Here is a 24,083-nt window from a genome sequence, read left to right as displayed (position 1 = left end):
TGGGATAGCATGCGGGGTGCCTGAGGTTCTAACGGGCAAAGTGCGCTGGTATATTCCGTGGGTAGAAAATAAAGGAGAAAGAAGTGGTACATAAATGCAGCGCCACAGAAATTTCATTTTAAAATTAAATAGAAGGAAATGAAATAAAATTCTTGAAAGGCAATGATAACAGACTCGCTTCTTTTCATTAATATGGCACAGTAGGGTGACAATTTTACTCTAGATTTAATTTTACTATACGCATTATTTCATTTATTTTTCATGGGTAATAAAGGCTTAATAATAACGATAGTAATAATAATAATAGATGGATGGCGATAAAGGTTGCAAGGGGAGAGGGATTCTTTCGCTTCCAAGATGGTTAGACTTCTCGTGTCAAGAGAGAATAGTAGATGCTCTTATTTATTAAAAGTGAGTTTTGCCAAATTCAAACCAGGTAGCAGCCTTTAAACGAGATATTACGACGATGATTTTTTCCCCGGGACGAAACGCTACGTTGATACGGGCGTTAAATGAACCGTTGCGTTGCGCAGTATTAATTAAATCTCATATCGCGCTGGCAGCAATAAAGAGACGAACGTACGTAAAGTACATTAAGTTTACGACGCTTTTAGGTAAAAATTACCCGGGCAACGAGCATTGCTGGCACGGCTCCTTTTGTAAGCCGAAGCGCGATCGTTCCTCTGGTAATTACTTCCCCGTGGAAAAAAAAGATTTCACCTATCTCTGACCGAGAGGTAAATGTAATGGAACGATTCTGTCCAGCTAATTATATCTGAAAGTCGACCTGCCAGAGGGGAGTAATTTCGAAGTCTTTGTGAAAGCGAGCCTCGATAGCCAGCAATAACGTATCTCCTTAGGCGCCTACAGGTACAACATGCGTCGTCAGGTTGACTCGGCGATTATTAATAATTACCAATATAATCGATACGAAACGACAAAACTCTAAGCGAGTCTTTGCTCGGTCTGTGACCAGTGCAAGTACGTTCCTTGCGCGCTCCAGGCAATTCATAAACCAAGGTAATTCGTCAAGTTCCCAGCTGACAATTCCAGCACAGTCTTGCACTTGCATCTCGAAGTTGTGACGAGAGAGATGTTCCATGATTCCTCCATCGAACAACAATTCCATTCCACCCCTTAAATCGAGTATTCTTTATCTTCGTGCAGCACTGTCTTCCAGTGAAGGTCTCCTGTGCACTGCGCACAGTTTCGGTCACCAGGTTTCTGATCCTGACGAACGTTCCCTGAAAGCGGGGGAGAAAAATCAGAATGGACGACCATGATGCAGGATCCCGACCTTGGAGAACACTTTGCTACCCGCGGAGAAGCGATAACAGTCGCCAATCGCGTAACCAGCAAATTGCTTAATTAAGTATCCTCTTTGCCAGGACGATACGCAAGAAGTGTCCGTAACAGAGGATCACAGCGGCGCGCATCATCCGTTATGCACTCCTCTGCTCCTGTATCGCGGACTTCGCGTCGCACTGTTGCACGGCTATAAAGCCACGCCGAGCGATGGCGCCGACTTTCGACGGCCGAAGTCCGGCGATAATGAGCCTCGATGGCATTAACATACGGCGTGAATCGTTTCGCGTGATAAAAGCACAGAATCCTAGGAGGAAGGGATTGCACAAGGGATTGCCGCTCCTTTACTGGCGCGTACTTATACCGGGGATGGGGAAAGCACGGCTCGATAGAGTAACCTAGTCTAATTGTGCATCAGGACGATGGCTATTCTCGGAACTGGTAATTGATTATGTAAACTGGTGGGAACATTTTTAGCAGGGGATTGGAGCAAACCAATTTTTCATTTGCTCCGCTCCTCCTCCGCTCCAGCTTTTTTTTTGCCAAGCCATCCAAGCCATAGATTCTCATTTATGTATATTCACGAAATACTGTAGAAATATTTAATCAATATTAACACGGTAAATTGAAGTAAAGGAATGATATAGAGTTAAAGTATTTCAGTGAGTATGTACTAAAATGTAAGTACTATAAGTGCCAGTGTTTCTTCACTTCTTTAAATCTTCATTTTGCTGTCACCGTGACAAATGAACACTTAAAGTGCCTACGATATTCAATGTAAGAAACAGTATGAATGCAGCTGAATTTTTCGACTCCTCTGACTCATACCACTTTCATTCTCAGTGGCTCGTATGTCACTGCTCGAGTAAAATGCGATTCTCTCTTACAGTGCAGTAACTCAATCACTGTAATTTTCCTCCCCAGAGCTCTCACTTCGCCGACTATATCGTACCGGGCAGAACTTCCACTTCTACACAATTATCCTGCTCTTAAGCCTGTCTGTTTGAGAAATAGGTTGCGTATTACCACAGAGTTGCTTGAAAAGGCAAGAAATACGGCAACGCAGACTTAGTGGTGGGGGATAGCCTTCCGCGCGTAGCCTTGGGCAGCCAATTTATTCTGTCCTGACTGTAGCTTCTATTCATCGTACATCGCGAAACGAACGTCGCATTTAAATCCTTTTAACCTAGAAATTTCTTACGAAGATACTCGGAGAACCTGTTGCATTCAAATTTCATTAAACGCACTACGAAATTTTCCAAAGACTTCTGAACTTGTTCGTACAAAGACGTTAAAACTGTTCTAAAATGGGAGAACAACTTTTATAAATCTCAGAAAAATACTGCGCGTGGTTAACGTCAGAATTGTGTTTCAAAGTTTCTCAGCATTCTAAATTCAAGAAGTTGCAAGTTTATATGACCCGATGAGCACAATTTTTAAATTATTTTACTTAACTTCGATCCTCTGTATGTTTGTCTGGTGTATAGTTCAAATCTGGCAACTCAATTTTCGCCCACTTCCAACAATCCAATTGGTTTGAAACTTTGCACGCGTGCGCAGGTTGGATGACAGTGCAATTTTTTTTTTAAAAGAGTAAAAAATAAAAAAATATGAAAAGAAATGTATAAAAAATCCACGAACACTGAAAACTGAACAAAAATATTTAAAAAATATAAAAATCCACAAACACTAACAACTAGAAAATAAAATAATATATAAAAAAATTTATGTTAAACGATTTTGCTAAGAATGCAGTAAAACTAAAAAATAATTCTTTCCTTGTACTACAATTTCGATGGTGATATATAACTTTAAATAAAATCAAACGAACTCTGCGATTATCCTGTAGAATTGTTCAAATCAATTGTAAAGAGAAAGGATAATCACAGGTTGCACGATTTTATTGAAAGTCACATATCACCATCGAGATTGTGGTACAAGAAAATAATTATTTTGTAGTTTTTAGTTTATTTTTAATAAAATCGTTTAACATACAAATTTTTTCTTGTATATTTCTTTATTAATTCTTTTGCACTCGACGAGTTTAATCACCCATTTTGCATTTAAAGAATCTAAAGGCGACTGGAAACTTTGCAAAATAATAAGAGACCCCTAAGAGATCTTATCGCGTCTAATGATACAGTCCCAAAATATCGATGACGTAACACGATCCATCGTCAGAATAAACAACGCCGTGCCGGTGATTATAATGTTCATATACCCACGTTCATTTCATATGTCTCCGCGCAGCACTGCCTGCACTTGCGTCCCCACTTATCGTTAAATAATGTGCGTACACCGCTGAATGACATCATTTGGTAACTGCCAGTTAGAGTGGACGATGCTCGCGTAAATACACGTTGTAAGTGTACCCTCTTCTAGCTGAAATAGCCGGTCATTTTCCTTTATTTGCGCGGCGATTCCATCTGCTCGAGGCACGAATTAAGAAACTTCGACGTGCTCGTGCTAGACACGAAGCTATACATTTCGCACGGATCCACGAGATTTCCGAAGGAGATTCTCCGAGTTTCCTCCGTAATCCTTGCACTCTGTGCTATTCTAAACTTCCGGGTGTATATTGTCCTTTTGGAAAGACGTTTACTAATGGTCAATTCTCCAGTTTCCTACTTCATCGTATCTGGTTTATCAATAAACCCTGATGCGCTATCGCCGGCGAACGGAATCTCATTAACATATCGAGTCCACTACAATCAGAAGTGTAATCGTTCGGTAGTTATATAAGTCAATTATGCCCCGTAATTACGTTCACTTTGATCGTTTCTGTTACTCATTAATCACTGTTGCCCAACACTGAATAATCGTAAGCATTAATCGTTAATTTTATTATCACAGTTACGCAGCTTGATTAACGAGTAATTGTTAATTATTATCTACTAAACTAGCTACTTGAACTACAACAGTAAGTTTGCCATGGGTCACGTTTGACGCATTCGGGGGTTAACCTCGGTATCGGAGCAGACGTCCTTCGGGGGTTGAATTTAATAAAAATGAGATGGTTGCAAAATTCTTAATCAGTGGTTAATTCAGTTAGTTTTGAACGGTTCGCAGATCAGTAACTACTTAGTGTATCTATCTTTTCTTTTCACTTAACTTCAGCACTTGCAAGCTTCAGAGAGCCGAAAAGCAAAGGGTTAATCGCACTGGCGGATTTAAGGGGTGAACCTGGTTTGGGACGCTGAAAAAACGGTGATGTTTGAGAATCATTTTCTCAACAAATATAAAGGGAATCTTTCAAAGCTTCAAGGGTGTTTTATTCTACATATATTCGGACAACAAGAAATCCTTTTATTCAAAAATAATTCCTCATGGATCCAAGTTTTGCCTGAAATAAAGAAACCGAAGTTTTTCTTAATCGTCGTGAATTAATATCGTCTATGGACTAAAACAATAAGAAATAACGTCTAAAATCGACAAAGTTATGGGACTTTAAAGAAAAAGTTACGATTCTGACGGGAAAATTTCGACGTTTTTATGCAAAAAATAGTTTAATTTAATTTAATCATTTAATTAATTAATTGAATGCCTTTCCCGTAATTTTCTAATTTTCTTTAATTTGTAATTCTGTTACGCGTACAGTGTGTCCCAGAATGTTTGCCACCTGAGCAGGGCCGGCGCGAGGGTAGCTGGCGCCCTTATGCAAGAAAATTTTTTCCACCTATTTCCTATTTAATACGTTTCGCCTTTACGGAGTACAAGAAGAAATAATTACGTTTACATTTTGTTTATGAGGGAGTTGGATTCCTTTATTATTAAGCGTGCAATATAGTCCTTTAGCGCCCCCTTCGGCTGGCGCCCTTATGCGGCGCATAACTTGCATAATGGGTTCCGCCGACCCTGCACCTGAGCCTCTTTCCTTAAATCCGCCGGTGGATAATCAAACATCTTGTCCACCACGAGCATCGAGCGTATTTTACATTTAAGCTCAGAAGCCTCGAATAGCGTAACCATGAGCCATATTCCATAGTCTTCCATCATGTCGGCCGGTTACTTTTTACACCATATTGGCGCAACAATCGTAGCAAAGCTATCATGCACGTTCGATCTAATGGACGGCCGCGGGCCATCCAAGGGGATTCCCGAGAACTCGAGTTCTCCTCTTCTTCTCATCTCGTTCCCTGACTTCTGCGCTCCCTTTCCGCGGCACGTGATATCTGCCCATTGTCTAGCTCGCCCCTAACAATACAGATCCGTCGCGGTGCTCGCCGAGGAAAAAGTTGACGCCTGTTATCCTAACTGTTAAATTTAATGGCGCCAACTGTGATTTATACACCCCTCCATTCGACTAATTTCCTTTGTTCTCCTGCTGTTCCACTTTCTTTTACACCCCTGTCCAGTTTGCGATACCGCATAATTGCTTATAGATTTCACTTTTTTCATTTCTTATTATAATTTAAATCAATAAATATTTTAATTCTCGTAAAGTTGAATTTGTGCCACTGTCGACTCCATGCGCTTCTCATTTTTTATTATTAACTTCGATATTACTTGACATATTGCGAAACTGTTGTGACTCAATGATGTCAGGTAAGTAGGTAACATTTCCGTGTAGGACTTTTTCTTATAAACGCAACAGTTTCTGCGTAATCGTATTCCAAAGTCAAAGCGTTACCCTACCCAAAACTCTGTCTATATCCTTCCGAATATTTTTCCCTCGACGTGGATGGGCACAGTACAGCTTCCAGCTTCCTAACACCCACTTAGACTCCGCCTCCATAATTGTAACCAGCAAATACAGTCGAAACCAAGCGCTGTATAATGCCCCGTGACGTTATCACCAGGGCCCAATGATACACAGCATCGACTCACGGCGGACTAACAGTACACGAGATATAATCTAGCCACGAACGATCCGTCGATTAAAAAGCGCAGGCGAACTTTTAAGGACTGCTCGAAGGGCAGGCGAGATAACGTCGATAAGAAGCGATCGAGCGTTTCGCCCGTACTGGGAGCCTAGACGGGAGCACACGTGTCGAATCCGTAATGGAGTTGGCAAAGTGGCTCCAAGGGCTGCTGCTCGGCTACCATCTGCACCTTTTTCACCCATCCCCTTCCCCGTTCTTCTTCGCGGTCTTCCGCTTCTTACGCCGCGCGTAACGCGTCGTGTATCAACCTCTCATCTCCGTGGTCGCGCGCGTTATCAGAATTCTATTACCATACGGGCTTCCTGCTCTGTTGCCCAGCGAATCGCTACGTGAGCGATGTTCAAACGAACTGCCACAGTCGCGTCGATGCCAGTCTTTGAAATTCATTTCTGGGTCTCTAGGTGTACCCGGAAAAAATATCTTTCCAACTACTACAAATGCACAACTTCGCACAGCTGACGTCTGCTTTGGGAACATTCGTACAGTGTGTATGAAAAGTTCACCAGCTCTGGGTTTGACACAGTGATTCCCTACCTTGTGGATCGCCACGGTTTTTGGGGGATTTTTTTTTTTAAATATTATTAAGCTAGAATTATATTCTGAAATTCTTATTTTTAATGTGTTTCCTTTACCTTGTTAAATTTACCTTACCTTATATGGGGGGTCTCGGGTTATTTGAATATCGTAAATCGTGATTCAAAAATGTTGGGAAAGACTGGTTTAATAATTTATTGTAGTGGAACGAAAGACAGTGGGAAGGAAAGCGCGATATCTACTTTAGTACATGTACCTACCTGAGAATGGCTGTTTCACAGTAGATGCTGGAAGTGCCCACTGTTTTCGTGGAGGCATAAGTCCACCCGTCGAGCCACAATAAATTATTAAACTCAGAGGCCGGGAACTTTTGATGTATACAGTACAATATTCCGTGAATGTGGTGTTAAGCACAGCCAAGACACAGGCTCTGCTTTACATCTGCATATTCATGAAATAGATATTGTAGATGTGTTTTCGAAACGGATATTAATCATGGGAAGTTGAGACACTCTCCACTGTGCATTTGTGTTAGAACGGCCTGTGACCCAAATTCGTACGCCTCATATCCGTTTTGTGAACACTTCCACAATATTTCGTGAATCTGGCCTAACAAGGGAAGATCCCCAACCCGAAAATTCAAGAAGTTATGAAATTTTTTCGCAATTTTTCAAGGGGGTGAAATTGACCCCTGAAAATCCAGCGATTTTCCGGTTTTGTTATACATAACTCGCGAACTGTAAATTACCAAATGATACCGCTAATTAAAAGAAGTAACTTTTGCCTGAAAACTTTTTTTCTATATTACAGTTCGCGAGTTACAAAACAAAGTTGGAAAATAGCCGGATTTTCAGGGGTCAATTTCATCTCCTTAGAGTAAATTTGGGCAGCAAAAAAATGGCGTGATACATATCTATATGCTATATATTCTCTCCATATCCCCAAAGTTTCATAATTTTTTGAATAATTTCCCGGCTGGGGATCTTCCCTTGTAAGACTGAGGCTATGGTTTGGCTTTACCCTAGCATGAAACTTGACGATCACTCTCCTGCAGAAGGAAAAAACATATGTAGTATTTGCTATCGCTGGAACGAATTAACATTGCGAATGGCGTCGGCGTGCTTCCACCTGCTGCATGGTTTTATCGTGCTTCCACGTTTATATGCTCTGGAAAGCGTCGACAGTATTATCCCAGTGTTTCCGAGTATATGTTTGGAGCGAGTTAAGCAAAACTTTTTAGTAGCAACAATCGCTCAGAAAGGCCTGATCGACTTGGAACGGGATTTCGCCAAACCTCGCGCGACCCTTGGTGTTATTCCAGCTGCAATCACTTTTAAACACACAGTCTAAAATGGACGGGGAACTTCCGTGCGTATAAGCGCCCTAAGGGGTTATACCTAGTCAGGCGGACTGAAAAGAGGCGAATGTTTGTGAATTTTTTTTGAAGAAGCGGAAGCGTATATTTTTACAAAACTTTTTTCCCTTAAAAGAGCAACGTTTAAAGAACGTTTGGTAATTTTTTCGTACAAAAGTATTCACGTTTATAATAAACTAACAACCGACATTCAAGAAGCATTTTTAAAAATTTGGGTTTGCGGTGAGCACTGCCATTCGGAACCAGATTATCTAAAATCAAAGAGCAAAAAAGATTTCGTTAGTATATTAATGTATCCTCAGATTGGCGGGGAGAATTTTCCGAAATATTAATTTAAAACAAAATGGCAACTATTTAAAGTCGAAATCCTGATTTTTTCCGCGTGATTTTTGCACGCAGAAACAATGATGCTGCGCTAACTAAATCCGGCGACTTTTTACTTTTTTTTATGAAAATCTCGAACCTTTACGGACCATATGAGAGGTTTGCACCGAAATGGCGCATGTTTTACGCATCCTGTAATTTTTTCCAAGTCGATCTGAACCTCAATTCGTTCGCAATCAGGCAAAAAATAAGGGGAAAAAAATATTCGAGAAAAACGCGTTTAAAGTTTCTGGGCAAAGGTTGCCGCTTGACGTTTTTAGCTGCCGAATCTACAGTTTCGCGAATTTTCCTATAAACCAAGCGGCATTGTATTCGGAAAAGATAGTACTTTCGGAAAATGCAATAAAAAGATCGATTTTTCGACTGCCTAGTCTCCTTAACTGTACGCAACATTTCAGCCCAAACCTTGTGCCCTCCCTTGTTAGAATATTCCTAAAAGAAAGCTACCGTCGTGCTGCCCATTCAAGTACGATCCCGTTCAAGCTGCACGACTCCTGGTCGTCTAGAATCGCGAACAACGTGGCATTAATAAATCGAGGCGCAATTCTGCCGATAGTCTCGGGGAGCCAGTCCTCTTCTCCGGTTTTACGCCTTACTTGTTCCGCGCCTCCAACGTGCAACAGCTTTCCACCAGCTTGTACGTGTTATTACGATTACATTACCGTCGGCCACGATACGCTTCCTGGTTCCTTCTGACATAAAGGTAAAGCTTACGTAACCGCGCCGGTGTTATGGCCATCTTAAATTCCTAGGTCGCTGTTAGTGCTCCCGCTCGCACCGCCGAGCGTGCTTCCAGTTGCCGGCGTCGAGGCAGCGGGACAGCTCCCGCGGGCAAAGTGGAAAACCGGGGCAGAATTTCGGGAGTCTCGTCGCGTACATACCTGCCTGGGGAGATCCAGACTCGGTTGGGTAAGATTCCCGACGAAATACAGTTCGTTTCGACGGACACGTCTGGCTCGACCCTTCCTGTGGCCATGCAGCCCTTCTATGGCAACCAGGGAATTGTTGTGTCTCACACAGGGTAACTCGGGGGCGATTTATACGATAACGACGCTAAAACAAATTCAATACGTGGAATACAATTCTTTTTATATGGACCTTCGTTTTCGAGAAAATCGAGTTTAAAAATTTGTCACGCGCGTGTGCAGCTCACTGGATGTCAACAGAATTTGTCAGTGATTTTTATTCAAATTTTAATATTTCAGGAGAAATAAGTAGAGATTGTAGAATATTTGTTTTCTAATATCTAAGGCTTTATTTTCGAGAAATTCGAGTTCGAAGATTTTTCTAGCGCACGCGCAAATGACTGAATGTCAGCAGAATTTGTCGGTAAATATAGTTAGTGATATAATATTTGAGAAGAAATAAGTCGAAATGCTAGAATAATTTTTTTTCGAACGAGGCTCCATTTTCGAGAAAATTCAGTTTGAAAATCCATCGGGATATGCATGCTTGACTAAAGATCGATTCAAGCTTGAAGCCGATTTTATAATCTCTTATGATTATAGCGTTATAACAGTATAATGTTGCATTTAATATTATTACTGTTTGAAACGATGGAAAATTCATTGATGGAAGGACATTGTTTATTCAGACCCCAACGGTGGTTCGATCCGTTTGAGCCTCGAATGAGAAGGTAATCGTACGAGCATTAAGCCTGATTTGCATCGAAGGTATTTTAAGTGGATCGTACCGACACGGAATCGATCTATTTGATAGCGAATACGTGACTGTACGAACTGCTGGCTCTGAACAGCAATAACACCGGCGTAATGTCGAAGGGGAAGGGCTGCTCCTCGTGATCGAGATAAATGGTTTGTCTTGATATACACCCCCGGAGAAGATTCTCAAATTACACCTATGTAGTCCCTGGAACCAGAGATGAAGCTGTACGAACTATAAACGAACTAATTAATTTGCAATCGAAAGTTTTTGCTCTATAATTTTCTTGAGAAATAACCAAAGGGCTGCCGAGTACATATTTTGCTTTCGTGTACAGAGTGCCTTATAATATGCGATAGAAACAAGAGAACAGTAATTTAAGAAACATGAAGCAATAAGTAGAAAATGTAGAGTAAAATTTCTTTGGACGATTTAATTTTAATTCTACGCGAGCATTACCGTAATCCTTAGCTGAGAACTATAGCTTAATATCTTTGCTAATTATATAACGAAAGAGAGATGGTGTCAGGCATCTAAAGATTCGGTATTTATTGTTTCCCACCTTTACTTTCTCTTTCCCATTACACGTGATTCTAAACAACTACGATGAGAAAATTTCAGATATCCTCGAAGCCAGATTTCATTCACTTGTCACTTACATAATTGCTGAGTTTCTAAGTACATATCTGCCGCCCTTTATACTCCGCGTTACGTTTACATCGCAACAGTGTCATTTGAAGAACAAAATAGTGAAACGTGACACAGGAAGAAAGAGTGTAAGAGAGACGCTTTGCACATTTTACTTAAACTACCTTCCGACGTCGATAATAATTCCAATGGTGATTTATCCCGAACCAGCAACAGCAGCGGCTTCATTTTAAATAAATATGCACTACTCGACTTATCGGCCGTTTCTCGCAGCAATGGAATCTGCAAATTGGGATTTAACTGCCCGAGAAGTTCACGTTCATGTTCAACTTGTGCAATAACAGGGCTCTACAGCAGACAGCGAAACTAACTTTCGCCCCATACTCGTTTCATTGCGAAAACTGGGCCCCTCCTTCATTTTTGTAGCTCACCGTGATGCTTCATTACCCATATTCCGCTCTGATTATTTATCGCCAGCGCTGGTATCGTCGCGTTCGCGCAGCCAGGCCAATTTAGCGCTGCTTTATCGAGTCGCTGCATCTCGTGACATTTATCGTCCATTTTCACTGCGTTCTCGAGAGAGCAGCGGCAGTAATCTCCAGACCTTCGTTCGCCGCGCAATTTGGGTCGGCGTTAAATTAATAGTCCTTGCGCGACACTGTGCGTTCCGATTTTCCTTGCTATCCGTGCCGTTGGCAGCGGCGGTGTGCCGCCGTGGACAGCGAAAAAGAAACGATCGCCTGACTTTGGTGAAAAAGGAAGGCTCAGCTGCCGAAGAACGTTAGACGCCCGTTAAGTCCTGTACACCTCCGTCACGAACCACGCGGTCGCCAGTTTTTACAGACGATATCGCGCATATTTGTTAACTCGTTACCGGGAAAATTCACAGTTAATCCCCTTATTTCTCGATCAGATGACAGTGTCAAGTAGCGGTACACACGCCATTGGGAATGTATGTTTAACCCAGATCGTCCCTGAGCACGACATTGTGTTGTTAGGCGTTCTCGATAAGATCGCGTTGGTAATGATAGATGCTGAGCACTCTGCCCAATGACGCCTCTTTCGAAGGCAAGGAGGCAGCAGGCTTTCCTTCTTCTATTTTTCGAATTATTCCTGTGGGTGTGTTTCGTGCGGTACCTTGGTTGATATTCTCTGTTAGCCGCACATGTGTCTAAGAGTTCGGAGTTCCTTTCTTGGTGAATAAGGTTGACTGATGAGCTTCGAGGGGAAAGGTTCCAAATCCTTGGAAATTTCGGGGGAAATTGAGTTTAGCACCTTTAGAGTTAGTCTTTTGGGTTTTTTTTAATGAGAGTTTTTTTAAATCTGTGATTGAATTAAAAGGCTTAAGAACCTTGCAAATCTCAGAAGAAATTGAGTTTAGCACCTTTAGAGTTAGTCTTTTGGTTTTTTTTTAATGAGAGTTTTTTAAATCTGTGATTGAATAAAAAGGCTTAAGAACCTTGCAAATCTCAGAAGAAATTGAGTTTAGCACCTTTAGAGTTAGTCTTTTGGGTTTTTTTTAATGACAGTTTTTTTAATGTGTGATTCAATAAAAAGGCTTAAAAACCTTGCATATCTCAGAAGAAATTGAGTTTAGCACCTTTAGAGTTAGTCTTTTGGGTTTTTTTTTTAATGAGAGTTTTTTAATATGTGATTCAATAAAAAGGCTTAAAACCTTGCATATCTCAGAAGAAATTGAGTTTAGCACCTTTAGAGTTAGTCTTTTGGGTTTTTTTTAATGAGAGTTTTTTTAATGTGTGATTGAATAAAAAGGCTTAAGAACCTTGCAAATCTCAGAAGAAATTGAGTTTAGCACCTTTAGAGTTAGTCTTTTGGTTTTTTTTAAAGCATTTTTACTTAAAATTTAAATTACTAATTTATATTAGAAACACTAAAGATTTCATCAATTACAATTATTGTGCTACGTTCGTACAGTCCATACACTGTAGCCATTTAAAAATTAACTCATTGGGCAAAACAGACCTTAAATTATAATCAAAAGAACATGTTTCTGATAAACAGGTGAATATAAATCTCCTGAGTTCCTTTAATTGTAATTATAATATGAAATATTATAGAGATTCCACTACGATGAAACATTTCACCACAGTAAAGAAGCACCCCGATTATTAAAAGCCCATTTCAAGCAAAAGTAAAATTTCTTACGCTCTAGTTTCTCTTATCTGGCACATTTAGTAACACATTTTATGACGGCGAATAATAGAAGTGGGTATACCACTCACGAACACGAGGATGTGAAACGTGCGTATGTCCTCGTTCCTACCTTTTTCTCATATCGGTAGCGGAACTCTTTTATGCGTCGATTAGACGAGGAAACCGAGGCCACGAAAGCGTAACACACGGAGATAATTATTAATCAAACGGGGGCCAGCGTAACTGGGAAAAGTAGCGTGTTTAACGACGTTACAAACCATTCCTCCTGGAAAGAGAAAAAGTTGACAGGCCAACGAGCGAATATTTCAACCGTCCTGTTTAATATTATACCTATGCTCTGGTTTACCTATTGCTGTTTTCTCGTAGAGTTCGTATAATAGAGGTCCATTTTATTTATTCATACGATCTAAATTTCTGTTTTAAGACAAGCGAATTAAAGGACGAAATTTTGCAAATTAAGGTCTGCAGATACTTGGTGACTTAATCATTTGTTAAGTCGATACAGACTCGTCTGTATAACTGCAGTACACACCTATTGCTTGGAAATTCTCAAATTTCTCTACCGTACATAGTGGAGAAAGTAAACGAAGGACCATGTAAGCGATAGATTTTTTACATTATCGTTCCCTGCAGCTTTCACAGTAGTAATTTTCCTGTAACTAGTGTTCCAGCTTCTCCCGCATCACTAGCACCTGCAACGGTGGAGAAACAGTTTAGTCGAGCACTTTGCGTTTAGTAGTTGTTACCATGTAGCGCTGGATGAAGAGTGAAGCTGGTTCTTAAATGTTCAACACGATAACGACATTCCTCGTGATAACGGGAATGCAGAATGCTAGTTTCTATGCTATTCAATTGCTTTCCACGTTCTATTTCTCGTTACTCCAATCGCTCCTTTTTCTCAAATCATTTTCGCAACAAAATACACTTCTGCGATCGTTCAAATCGAATCGTGGAAACGTGCGCCTCTTCCATCGGTGTTATCAGGATCCCGAAGAGTGTGAATTTTTCTCCTCGCGTAGTTCGCGAGGGACGAAGTGGAATCTAGTTTCACGCGACAATATAAGTTGCGTTGTTTCCAAGAAAGAGTGATCGATGGAAAGCCAGTGGGGAAACAGTGATAAGATAGCCAGTAGCAAACGTTATCGAGGCCGAAACATTGTCAACATTTCTACGGCTGTACTCCATATCGATGAAAGGAAAGATTTCTGTATCGAAGCACGCGATTAGAGTGATAGAAATAAAAACACAGACTGAACGGCGCAGAGTGCCTCTTGGAAATTTTTTCAACATTTCAACCCTCGTTTCCACGTGCGCAACGTGTGACGTGGTATTTCATTGAATCTATAAAAAATGATTTTTAGTGGAATAAAGATTTGTTTCTTTTTTTCCTCGAAACAGAAGCTGGATTTAGAGGAAATTTATTCTGGAATAGTGGCTGATTTTTTCCTGAAGAATTTCATTGTATTATCGATAACAAAGCACCAAGTGACAGATCTATCAATTTCATACGAGGTCCCATAGTGGTTTAAATATTCTTGAGAATATTTCCTTTCCGAGACACGTCAGCTTTTCATACACTTCTGTGTTTAGCCACTGGTTCTTTCGATATACAACCCCTGGCAATAAGTTTGGAATGAAACGCAAAGATACGAAACTAACGTGAAATACCAATCTTTTTTATATATAAAATGTAAGGGTGCACGTATGAAACGTATGGGAATGTTAAATTGGTCTATTTTAAAGTGAAAATCCCCAAAATAATTGAGAAGTTCGTTTATTGTGTAATAAAAAATATAGAAGAAACAAAACGTTACCTAGAAATATGCAAGTACCTTTGGCGTTTGGTTCCAAACTTATTGCCAGGGGTTGTATTCAACCATTTCCGAATTTTTTCCATCTTTCGTAAACCACCCTTGCCTCTGGCAATTGAATATATCCTAAATACGAGTGGTAAACCACAAAACTATCTCAGATATCCTTAGACTTTTGTACATTCGAATTGGACGCTCCAATAAGAAATAGTGTTTATTCTATTGTAGTCTGAGCTCGATAAGTGCGCATTGTCAGGTCCATTAGAGGGCGCAAGTCGGTACGTTATTGCGGCGTCGTAAATTTCGAATATCATGTAAACCGATCGGACAATGCAACGGCTGACTATGACGCAAATTGTTATCTGGCCACCATATCGATTCTCCACTTTGTCCCTTTTCCGTTGTTAGCCATATGCCACCTACCGTGTCGCGTGGCATTGTTTCAAGAAGCGACAAAGGGCTTAGAGACTATTGGACGCAGTAGTTCTCACTCGGCGCGTCACAGTGAAAATGATCCAACAGCTGCATAGTAATGTCTAAGAGACTTTTAACCCGCGGCTGTCGCACTGGGTTAAAAAATGGCCCAAAACTTGACTTTGAGGAAAAATATCTTTGAGGCATCATTGAAAATGGTCACGCTTCCCGAGCGAGGGGAATTCTATTTATTAAATTTTTATTAAAGCAGCATATCTCAAGTGTATCGCCGCAAATTTTCAGCTAAATATATTAAAAATTGAAAAAGTTATGGCTTTTTCAAGCAAAATATCTTTGCCTCGGAACTCTTTTTCTTTCAAATTTTTTTCTCAACATGATGATACTTTAAATGTTAATTCTCAACGATGAACATACACTCTACGTTGTTGAAACTTAATATCAGAATTTTTGCGACTTAATTTAACAGATAGCTTTTACACAACAGCTGATTGAAAATTGGCTTGGGTCCTATTCGCCCAGTGTGACAACTGCGACGGAAGAAATAAGTGTGACAACCTAGGATAAATCTGCTGAGATAAAAAAAAATTGAAATTCACATGGACTTTCTTATTCCTCAAATATTTTGACTTCGCTGCGTATTAGGGTAATTAAGGAGTGTCCCTTGCGAATTATCGTGCTTCGTTAGAAACAATTCTTACGCACCTCGTTTCAAACATTGAAAGTAGAGTTAGAAATTCGAAGATTCCCATAACCATTTTTTTACATAAAAAAAACCCTAACATCGACGTAGCCATACTACTGCCACATTTTCGATTTAGTTTCTCATGACGTTACTATCCATATTTAATACACTGATTAACCCATACATAACTACACCGAACAAAAGCGAGACGTATAAACAAATGTCAAAATTTGAATACATTTTGTCCTAAATTTATATTTAAAAAAGGACGCTGATCTTAATAAACGTCACTTCCTAAGGCTTCTCCATACATCCGCAGTTCTTTTTTTAAACACAATCCTCGAGTTCTTCGTAACCACGAAATTCCCAAGGACCATACAGTCGAAATAAAGATCTTCAAAAGCGGTATAAACTCAGCTAATATTTCTCCAATTTGTGTTGTACGAAAAAGAGGAGCAGGGTGTGAACTAGGTGCTCACTGGTGCCACCAACTCCTTTATCGGCTTGGATTGCGTAAACGTTGACGTGCACAGCTTATCGAGGGGTATCGCTGAAAAGTTCGTAGAGTGTGTAAAGACCCGCACGAAAAGGTACCCTTTGTTGTACACCTGTCTTTGCTTGCCTACGTGTGCTGTATACGTGCACGCAGATGTGAAACGCCTATGTGCACCCGCATGACACAGCTACGGCTAACAAGAGGAGGGAACGGCTGTGGAAATCGCTTTTGAAGCGGCACTAGGTACAAGGCGTAATAGGTACGCTGCCTTTGACAAGTATTGGGACACCTACTCTCTGTGGAATAATGCTGAAAAATGTTGCAAATGTATTGCACAGTGTATGAGACCTTTGTCACTGACTAATCGCGTATCTAGCACCACAGTCGCGTAAATCATATTCATCGTTGATAAAGTATTTAGGTTTCCTCGATCACCTTGCTCGACAAGGACTAGGTATGCAGTGCTACGTATAGGCCGCTTAAAAAATCATTGAGATTAAGGGGAAAGCAAAATATCTTCGAAGAAAGCGCGCTAGGAATGTGTAAAAGAAAGTGACACTACAACCTCTCAAAATACTGTTAACTATTAATCTGTTGCTGGATGATTACAGAGTGGAAGTACCAAACAGGTTAAATCCCAAATAATGGCTCTTTAATTGTGGAAAGGAAATAGAAGGAATAAAAAGTAGGGGCACCAATTTCAACTGCAAGGGAGTGGCTGGCACATTCCTCTTTCGTAGGATTAGTGGTGATGGCAGAAAGTATTCAACCACGAGAGAATCCCAAGTCGCGCTAATTTTGGCACTTGGCAACTTTGGTACTTTTACTTTGCAATTGACACAGTTTACACGTGAAATAGTTTCTTAGAAGATTGTATTAGCATTAGCAGAATATTATTCGATGGTAATCAATTGAATTATGCAAAATAACAGATTTAGGTACTTATACTTAACTCGATGAAGAAAGTGAGAATGTCAGAAAGTTTTAAAAAATTGACTTTTGCAATTCCAAGCTTAAAAATGTGCATCCCACTTTCGAAGGAAGGGAGTAAGTGATGCATAAATTTAATGTTTTATTTTTAATATGATGAGTATGTTTATAAATAATAATTTCTGGTTGGACACGTGGAAGGTTCATTGTAGTTTGGGGCTACCTGTGGTTTAAAATTTCGGGGAAGCTCAAACATATGTATCATCGCGATAAGAACGTTGGACGATAACAGCCAGTCTGCTTGACACCATAATTCGATACACAGTGACGCAATGTGTGACGGAGTAGTGGTTTTCGCCTAAAGCCGGAAACTTTGCGATTAGCTGGTTTGCAGAGATTATTAACACCGAACGGTGTTCCCCTTAAACGATAAATAGAAGTTCTCCGTCATTCGAAGATAGACTTGCAATGGTCGTTGTGGAGTGACTCATGGGTTTGTTTAAATAATGATGATCCACTCAGATATTTAAAAAAATATTAATGAAAACATATCCGAGTGATTGTTCGGACCATTTAATTAATTTAATAGATACCGTCGCACTTTCATTTTGGAAAATAGAATTATTGAGCTTAATGTAAAAGAGATAAGTAAAATTGATTAAGAAATTCAAGTGTATTATTTTCCAAGACCAGTTTAAATTGTTCTTGATAAATATTTTCTCACTTTTCTTGTGCTTTTTATCTAAGATGACACATCACATTTCTAATCTTCAGAAGAATATTGATTAGTGATATTTTTGACGCACCCTAAAAATGTTGATTGCTATTTAATTAATTTTAACTGCTTTTTCAGTCAAGGAATATTTTCAATTCTCATACAAAAAGTTCAAGTAAACAGTTTTGTAACGTCGTCGTTGATATAAAGAACGTTGTAAATTGGAACTAGTGCTGACTTAATATCTACTTCCTGATCGTAATATCCTTGACCCTGATTTTCCGTGTTTCTCCGTGACACTGCATAAACAGAAGCATAAACCTTGAAACTTGAGTCCTGTATAGTAACTTTTCACATAACTCTCACGCTGCCAAGAGACACCGAACAAGGTGTTCCGAATATGTACTCCAGCAGTCTTGAAATTTATTTTCTCGACGCACAAATTTTTGTAACAAAGATTGTATTCCACATTTCTAATTAATGTTTCTCTTAGAAAATCATTCTCTACCCAGCAGTCCGAGTAGTCACACCCGTTAAGCAATGAAATTATTTGAATTAGTGATCCTTTAATCATCATCGTAACTTCCAAATCTCAGTTGCTCTACTCTTATCTTTACTTCTCTATAAGAACATCGACCAATTCATACTTTGCAAATTCTACACCTGACAATAACGAAAACGTTCAAAGCTCACCTAATCGTTAGCTTGAAAACGTTGGCTTAATTAAATTGATGAAAATGGACGTACCAGTGTACCGATCAATAACGATTATCCACTCATTTATTTCCGCAGCAGTGCCTGAGGAAGATAATAATATTACACAATATACATTAACACAATATATATATATATATATTACATAATATTGCACTAAGGTCGTACCATAACGTACCGCAACAAAAAAAAATCAAATGGAAAAAAAGAACATTGAGGTACCACTCTCATAATTTCATACGTTAAAATAATAAATAAAAAATACTAACAAGACAGAATAATTAATTCTGAAAACTCCTGCTCCTGTGCTCTTATCCACGTCACCCGAAGTTTCTATACCCAACTGTTGTCTATTTTCTCCAATACCAATACAGCCCTCCTTAATTAAACTGTCCCGTCTAGCATTTTTCCATTTCTCAAGAAATGTTGAAATATTTAAAGGTAAATATTCATAGGTAAATATTACAAATAAACAACACATTCAGAATATCAATTTAACTGTAATAATTATTTATTATTGTTGCATTCAGTATTTGTTACAACGATTGAAAACTTCTTTAACATCGATGAACAAAATATCTGTTTCTATTAAAAGTAAACTGCTAAAGTAAAAGTTCTTGAGAATAAAAATTCTAGTTGGATTGGAACTTATAAAACATAAGAATAAATATTTCTCTATAAGTTCCATTCCAACTAGAACTTTTTTATTTTCAACAACTTCTGCTTTATCGGTTCTCAATTGGAACTTATATGAGAACATTATTAAAAACAGTTCCACGGTCCATGTGGCAAATAGAATCTATCGAATAGTTCCAGAACTCTTTCGAACCCAGGCTTCAATTAATCGTTAGACGCGACCACCCACGTACTGCAACCGCGAGCCTCCTAACGACTGCTCCAAATTCCCCGCGCCATGTATTTACATGTGTTTACGACGATTCGAGCGTAATCCGCGCGTATCTTTACGACGATCCTCGTCATTGCCGTGGCCGTTATCATTGTCGTACAGGTAACGCTCAGATAACGAGCAAGCCTTCCGACGGCGGTTAGTTCCATGCTACTCCTCGCGGGACGCGGACTTTACACCGCGCCGATGCTCCGCGAACGTGCCGACAGTGATAATGCCATTATTCGTGGCCCAGTGAAACGCTGAAACTGCGCCGCCGGCGAGCTCGCCGCCCGCGCCTCGACTAGTTCGTGCGGGTTTTAATTAAGCAACAAGCCTATCCGACAATCAGCGATACCGTTTAATCTCGATGGAGGAAAGAATGGTAAAAGAAACACAGGTCCGCGCGTTGCAACGCCTCTGAAAGGCTCTGCTTTGCATAATTCCCCGATGGAAGATCTTCCTCCAAAGCCAGCACGTTTAATGCCGTCGAAGCCAATTAATTCCGCCCAATTAACACCATACAGCGTCAATTACAGATTCGTCGAGTCACGACGACGCGGCGGGCTTGCGGGCTTCGCGTCGCTGCTCGAAAACACTCGCCTTTGCATACTGCTCTTACGTACTGCTTGGGGTTTCATCGATACATTCTACCAGAAGCTTCATTTCTCTCGAGGAAACTGACGCTCGAAATGTAATTTCGTCACGGCAGAATTATCGCGCGACATATGTCAACAACGCGTGACTGTGCGCCACGAGTGCACATGTCGCAGGCAAAAGCGGCAAGCTAACTTTTGCAATAAACCGTGATGCACTCGTGTAAACGTATCAGAGAGATCATCCGCGGGAAGAAGAACCACTAAAAATTCGTAGGACCTCCACCGTCACACCTTGGGTCTCCCATTCGAAACTCAATGGAACAAGGATGCAGAGATCTAAAACCCCCAGCAAGAGAAGTAGGAAATAAATAGCAAGAAGCATAGTTAAAGGCTCGAAGAACGTTCCCCACTTGTAGCCGCATCAGGAACCCGAACGAAGGTGCCCAATTCAACAAAACGTCCTCGGCAAGAGGAACCATTGAACCCAATTATATCTGCCACGAGGCAAGCTCACCTCGGGCAAACAAGGATTTAAGCCAGCGCGAACGACGAGGAACGCCAGGGATCTTGATAACCCGCGGAATCGCGAGGATCGTTGCATCAACGGGGAGGAATGCAAATCTCCGGGGCGGATGAATCAACGAAGAGGTATCTCCTCTTGTTTCGCGCGAAGCTGCCCGTCGGTTTCGGGGGTGGGGAATAGAGGTTTGCCTGCTGAAGGGAAGGAACAAATCGGCTGATCGACGCCGCAGACCGGTAAATGGGATCCTGCCCTCGCGGAGATGAACTCCCGCCACTTATCTCGCGCGGAATAAGGAATCGGGCGAGAAGGGAGGCGAGTGGGTCGAGGAATAATCGCCGGAACAATGTCGTGCAGGAGGAAGATAGACTCGAAGCTCTGGCTGGATTACACCCAGACGGTAAGAAATCGATTGTATTCGTGCATCGTGATAACGGTTATCCATATGGGCCCGACTGGCCGTGGCCTGGCGAACGGGGGTTCCTAAGGTAACCGAGTTAATAAATCGATGAGACGTTATCGTGCAGGATTGAATCCGGCGCTGCTTTCCAAGGAGAATATTCCCGTTGGCCTTCTTTTTTCGCCTTGCCTCCCCTCCCGGCCGCCCCTGCTTCGCCGCGCGATAGAGTCACGATCAAGGACGAAACAGTCGTTGGATGCTTTATGCTCCCCGATGCCTTTGTCCCGTCAAAGTGGAGCGAAGCTCTCGCGTTACGCCGGGAAAGTAATGGCTGCTCCTGTTGCCCTCGTCGCTGAACTCCGCCCGAAAACATGTTCAACTTTTTGCGGCGGAATTGTTTCTGGCGGGGTTTCCAAATATCGGGGAACGAGGGCGGGCTTTGGGCTGCGGTTATGCAAACGGCTGATCTATCTAGTGGCCCCTCGAGGAATGTCCTTCGACCGTGCTTTGGGGTGGGTAGGTTTCTCGGTGGAGTAAAAGCTTCTGTTGTTGTTACTGACGAAATCACTTACATGTTTAAGAAGCGTACAGTAGCGGACAAAAAAGTCACCACGATCGTCGCTCGATCCACTCTAGCTCTATTATTCTTTAACGCCAACTCAAAACTGCAGCCTGTGTCCAATATACATATTCTGATAGAGAATTGAAAACTGTACGAGACCTAGGTAAGATCCAAATAGGTACCGACACTAAAAATGACAAAACAATTAGTTGTACGCGGTATGGATCCCGTACTTTTGTAATCTTTATTTTGCAAAAAATTACCAACCCATAAAAGAACTCTTAGTTCCATTTTAGGCATACGAAATTATATTACTCGCCATTAAAAAGCATTGTGAAGCAATAACAATAAATAAAATATACCCGATAGAAATAAAGCTACTTTTCTTTGGCAATTAAAATCTCCAAACTGAACGTTGTACAGAATAGGTGAGTGATACCAAGATAATATTTAAAGCTTTGTTTTAAATTAAATAGTTACACAACTGTGCAAAAATTTGAGTTTTAAATTCTCTTTTAACCACCACTGTGTCTATGAGCCTTTTCACTTCTGTGGCTCACCACTGGTATTTTGGACATATTTATTGGGACTTCTCCTTTATCTTTCCAAAACATAGAGCAACTTCTGAAACACCCTGTAGTTTCGTCGGAGCGAGAACATTATTTACCCGCGGGAAGAGATTATTAAATTACAGCGTACGATAATGCTACACACGACAAACAACAAATTCCACACTACGGTCAACTATTAAACATAAAACAACGTTGAATAGATACCTACGCCCCGTTTTATCGTGAAAGAAACAGTTAATAATAGGTGGACGCCGCGTTAAAACTTCCTGCATGCGTTTCGTGCATAAATCCTCGAATCGGTGACCGTAAACAGGCTGGTTCGTGACGAGACCGGTGTTATCAGTTATTCCTAATAATTATAACGTAATAAATCGCCAAGTGGAAAACCGTCGCGTCCCCCGGTGTAAACGTTCCACGTCGACCGCTATTTCTTGCCAGTGCATAGTCTGAGCGTTACTTTAAACAACTTGTTAGAACCTACACACACTTTCTTGAGAAATCTGAAATAAATCCGTAAGCATCCTGGTTTGCTTCTGCACGCAGGGCCTGCAATAGAATCAATGCCACTCCAAAAAGGAGTATAAGGAATATAAAATACTCTTAGAAAAAAGAAATTAAAACCTTACGTTGCAAAGTGTATCGACGTACCTGCAGATAAAAATAAGGGGTCACAGGAATAAACTTGCAGGGGGGCTGAATTCTGTGACGTTCAACTTCTTCTTTTCGCTACGTTATCAGGGGCGGATTTGGAAATTGGTGACCCTGAGCTAACAAGCGTCTACCGTCCTTTCCGCGAAATATTATCGAACATTTTAATCTGAAAGAGTTGAGGCAGCTTTAAAATTAATTTAATACGACAACTCACATACGAGTTATTGCAAATTTGCTACGTGACATATAAGTGAATTGATTTTAAAGTTGTCCGAAGTCACTGTGTTTAAAGCTTCTTCAATTTCTTTCGTCCGAAATTCGCCGCCCCAGGCTACAGCTTTTAACCCCCCAAAATAGAAATTAAATAAATTAGAAGATAAGAAAGAAATTTTTTCAACATTTATATGTATATTAGTTCATCATATCGGATTCGAGGTATAACATTTTTAAATATAATTTTTATAATTAATTAGAAATTAGTATATATTTTCGCCTACATACAGATCCGCCCCTGCTCGTTATCTATTATCACCTCAATTTCGTGATTCAAACTACAGTGGCTCACAAATTTCTTCACAAAGTATGATTACAATCACGTGCACATATTAGAACAACAGTTTTATCCTCGCATTAGAATTTGCTACGTTAAAGCAACGAAATAATTTCCGCGCCTAATTATTCTCTTGCATTTACATAAATTCATAGGTCATTGTACTAACCTTAAAACCCACTGCAGAAATATGTGAAAGAAAGTATAGTTCTCCAATGACAGAAAACAAGGTTCAGATCCGTGCCTCCACCCAAAGAAAATATTACCACCATATGGCTCCCTCTGTACTATGCAAACTGGTTTATCAATTTTAGTCCTGCTCTCGTAAGTTCAAGGATATTGAACGTAATAATAATAACCACCTGATAATAGCTGCTGCTTCACCCTCTATACGTTCCCGTAGAAGATACCCATTGAGCGGGACAAACGTTTCCGATCGACGATTAAAAGTTGTGCGCGAATTAAAGCTGTATCTTGAGAGGTGGCTTCCGCAAAAACCCGTAAGAGGAAGGTCCCGGGGAAGTCGTTACGGGGCAATTGCACAACTACTAGGGGCCAGGCGCCGACCAGTAGAATCTCGTTTTCTAGGACAAT

General features: G+C 40.6%; 1 protein-coding gene across 4 annotated transcripts in view; it reads left to right on the top strand.

Moving 5' to 3' along the window:
* Positions 1-24,083, top strand: part of LOC143372044 (uncharacterized) — a 70,252-nt gene that overhangs the window by 28,532 nt on the left and 17,637 nt on the right. The window contains exon 1 of one of the 4 annotated variants that reach the window (XM_076817862.1): positions 9,254-9,390. The exons of 2 other annotated variants lie outside the window; for them this stretch is intronic. Coding sequence is in view for 1 of the 2 variants with exons in the window: in XM_076817859.1 (XP_076673974.1) it covers positions 21,101-21,154 (54 nt within the window). In the remaining variant the exon portion in view is untranslated. Of the gene's footprint in view, positions 1-9,253; positions 9,391-20,578; positions 21,155-24,083 lie in introns of those variants that run through there. One more of the 4 variants, XM_076817859.1, reaches the window with a different exon arrangement.

The sequence above is a fragment of the Andrena cerasifolii genome, chromosome 8, assembly GCF_050908995.1.
Source record: "Andrena cerasifolii isolate SP2316 chromosome 8, iyAndCera1_principal, whole genome shotgun sequence".
In the NCBI taxonomy this organism is placed as follows: Eukaryota; Metazoa; Arthropoda; class Insecta; order Hymenoptera; family Andrenidae; genus Andrena; species Andrena cerasifolii.
Note: the sequence above shows the minus strand (reverse complement) of the source record. Positions and strands in the feature narration are given on the sequence as shown.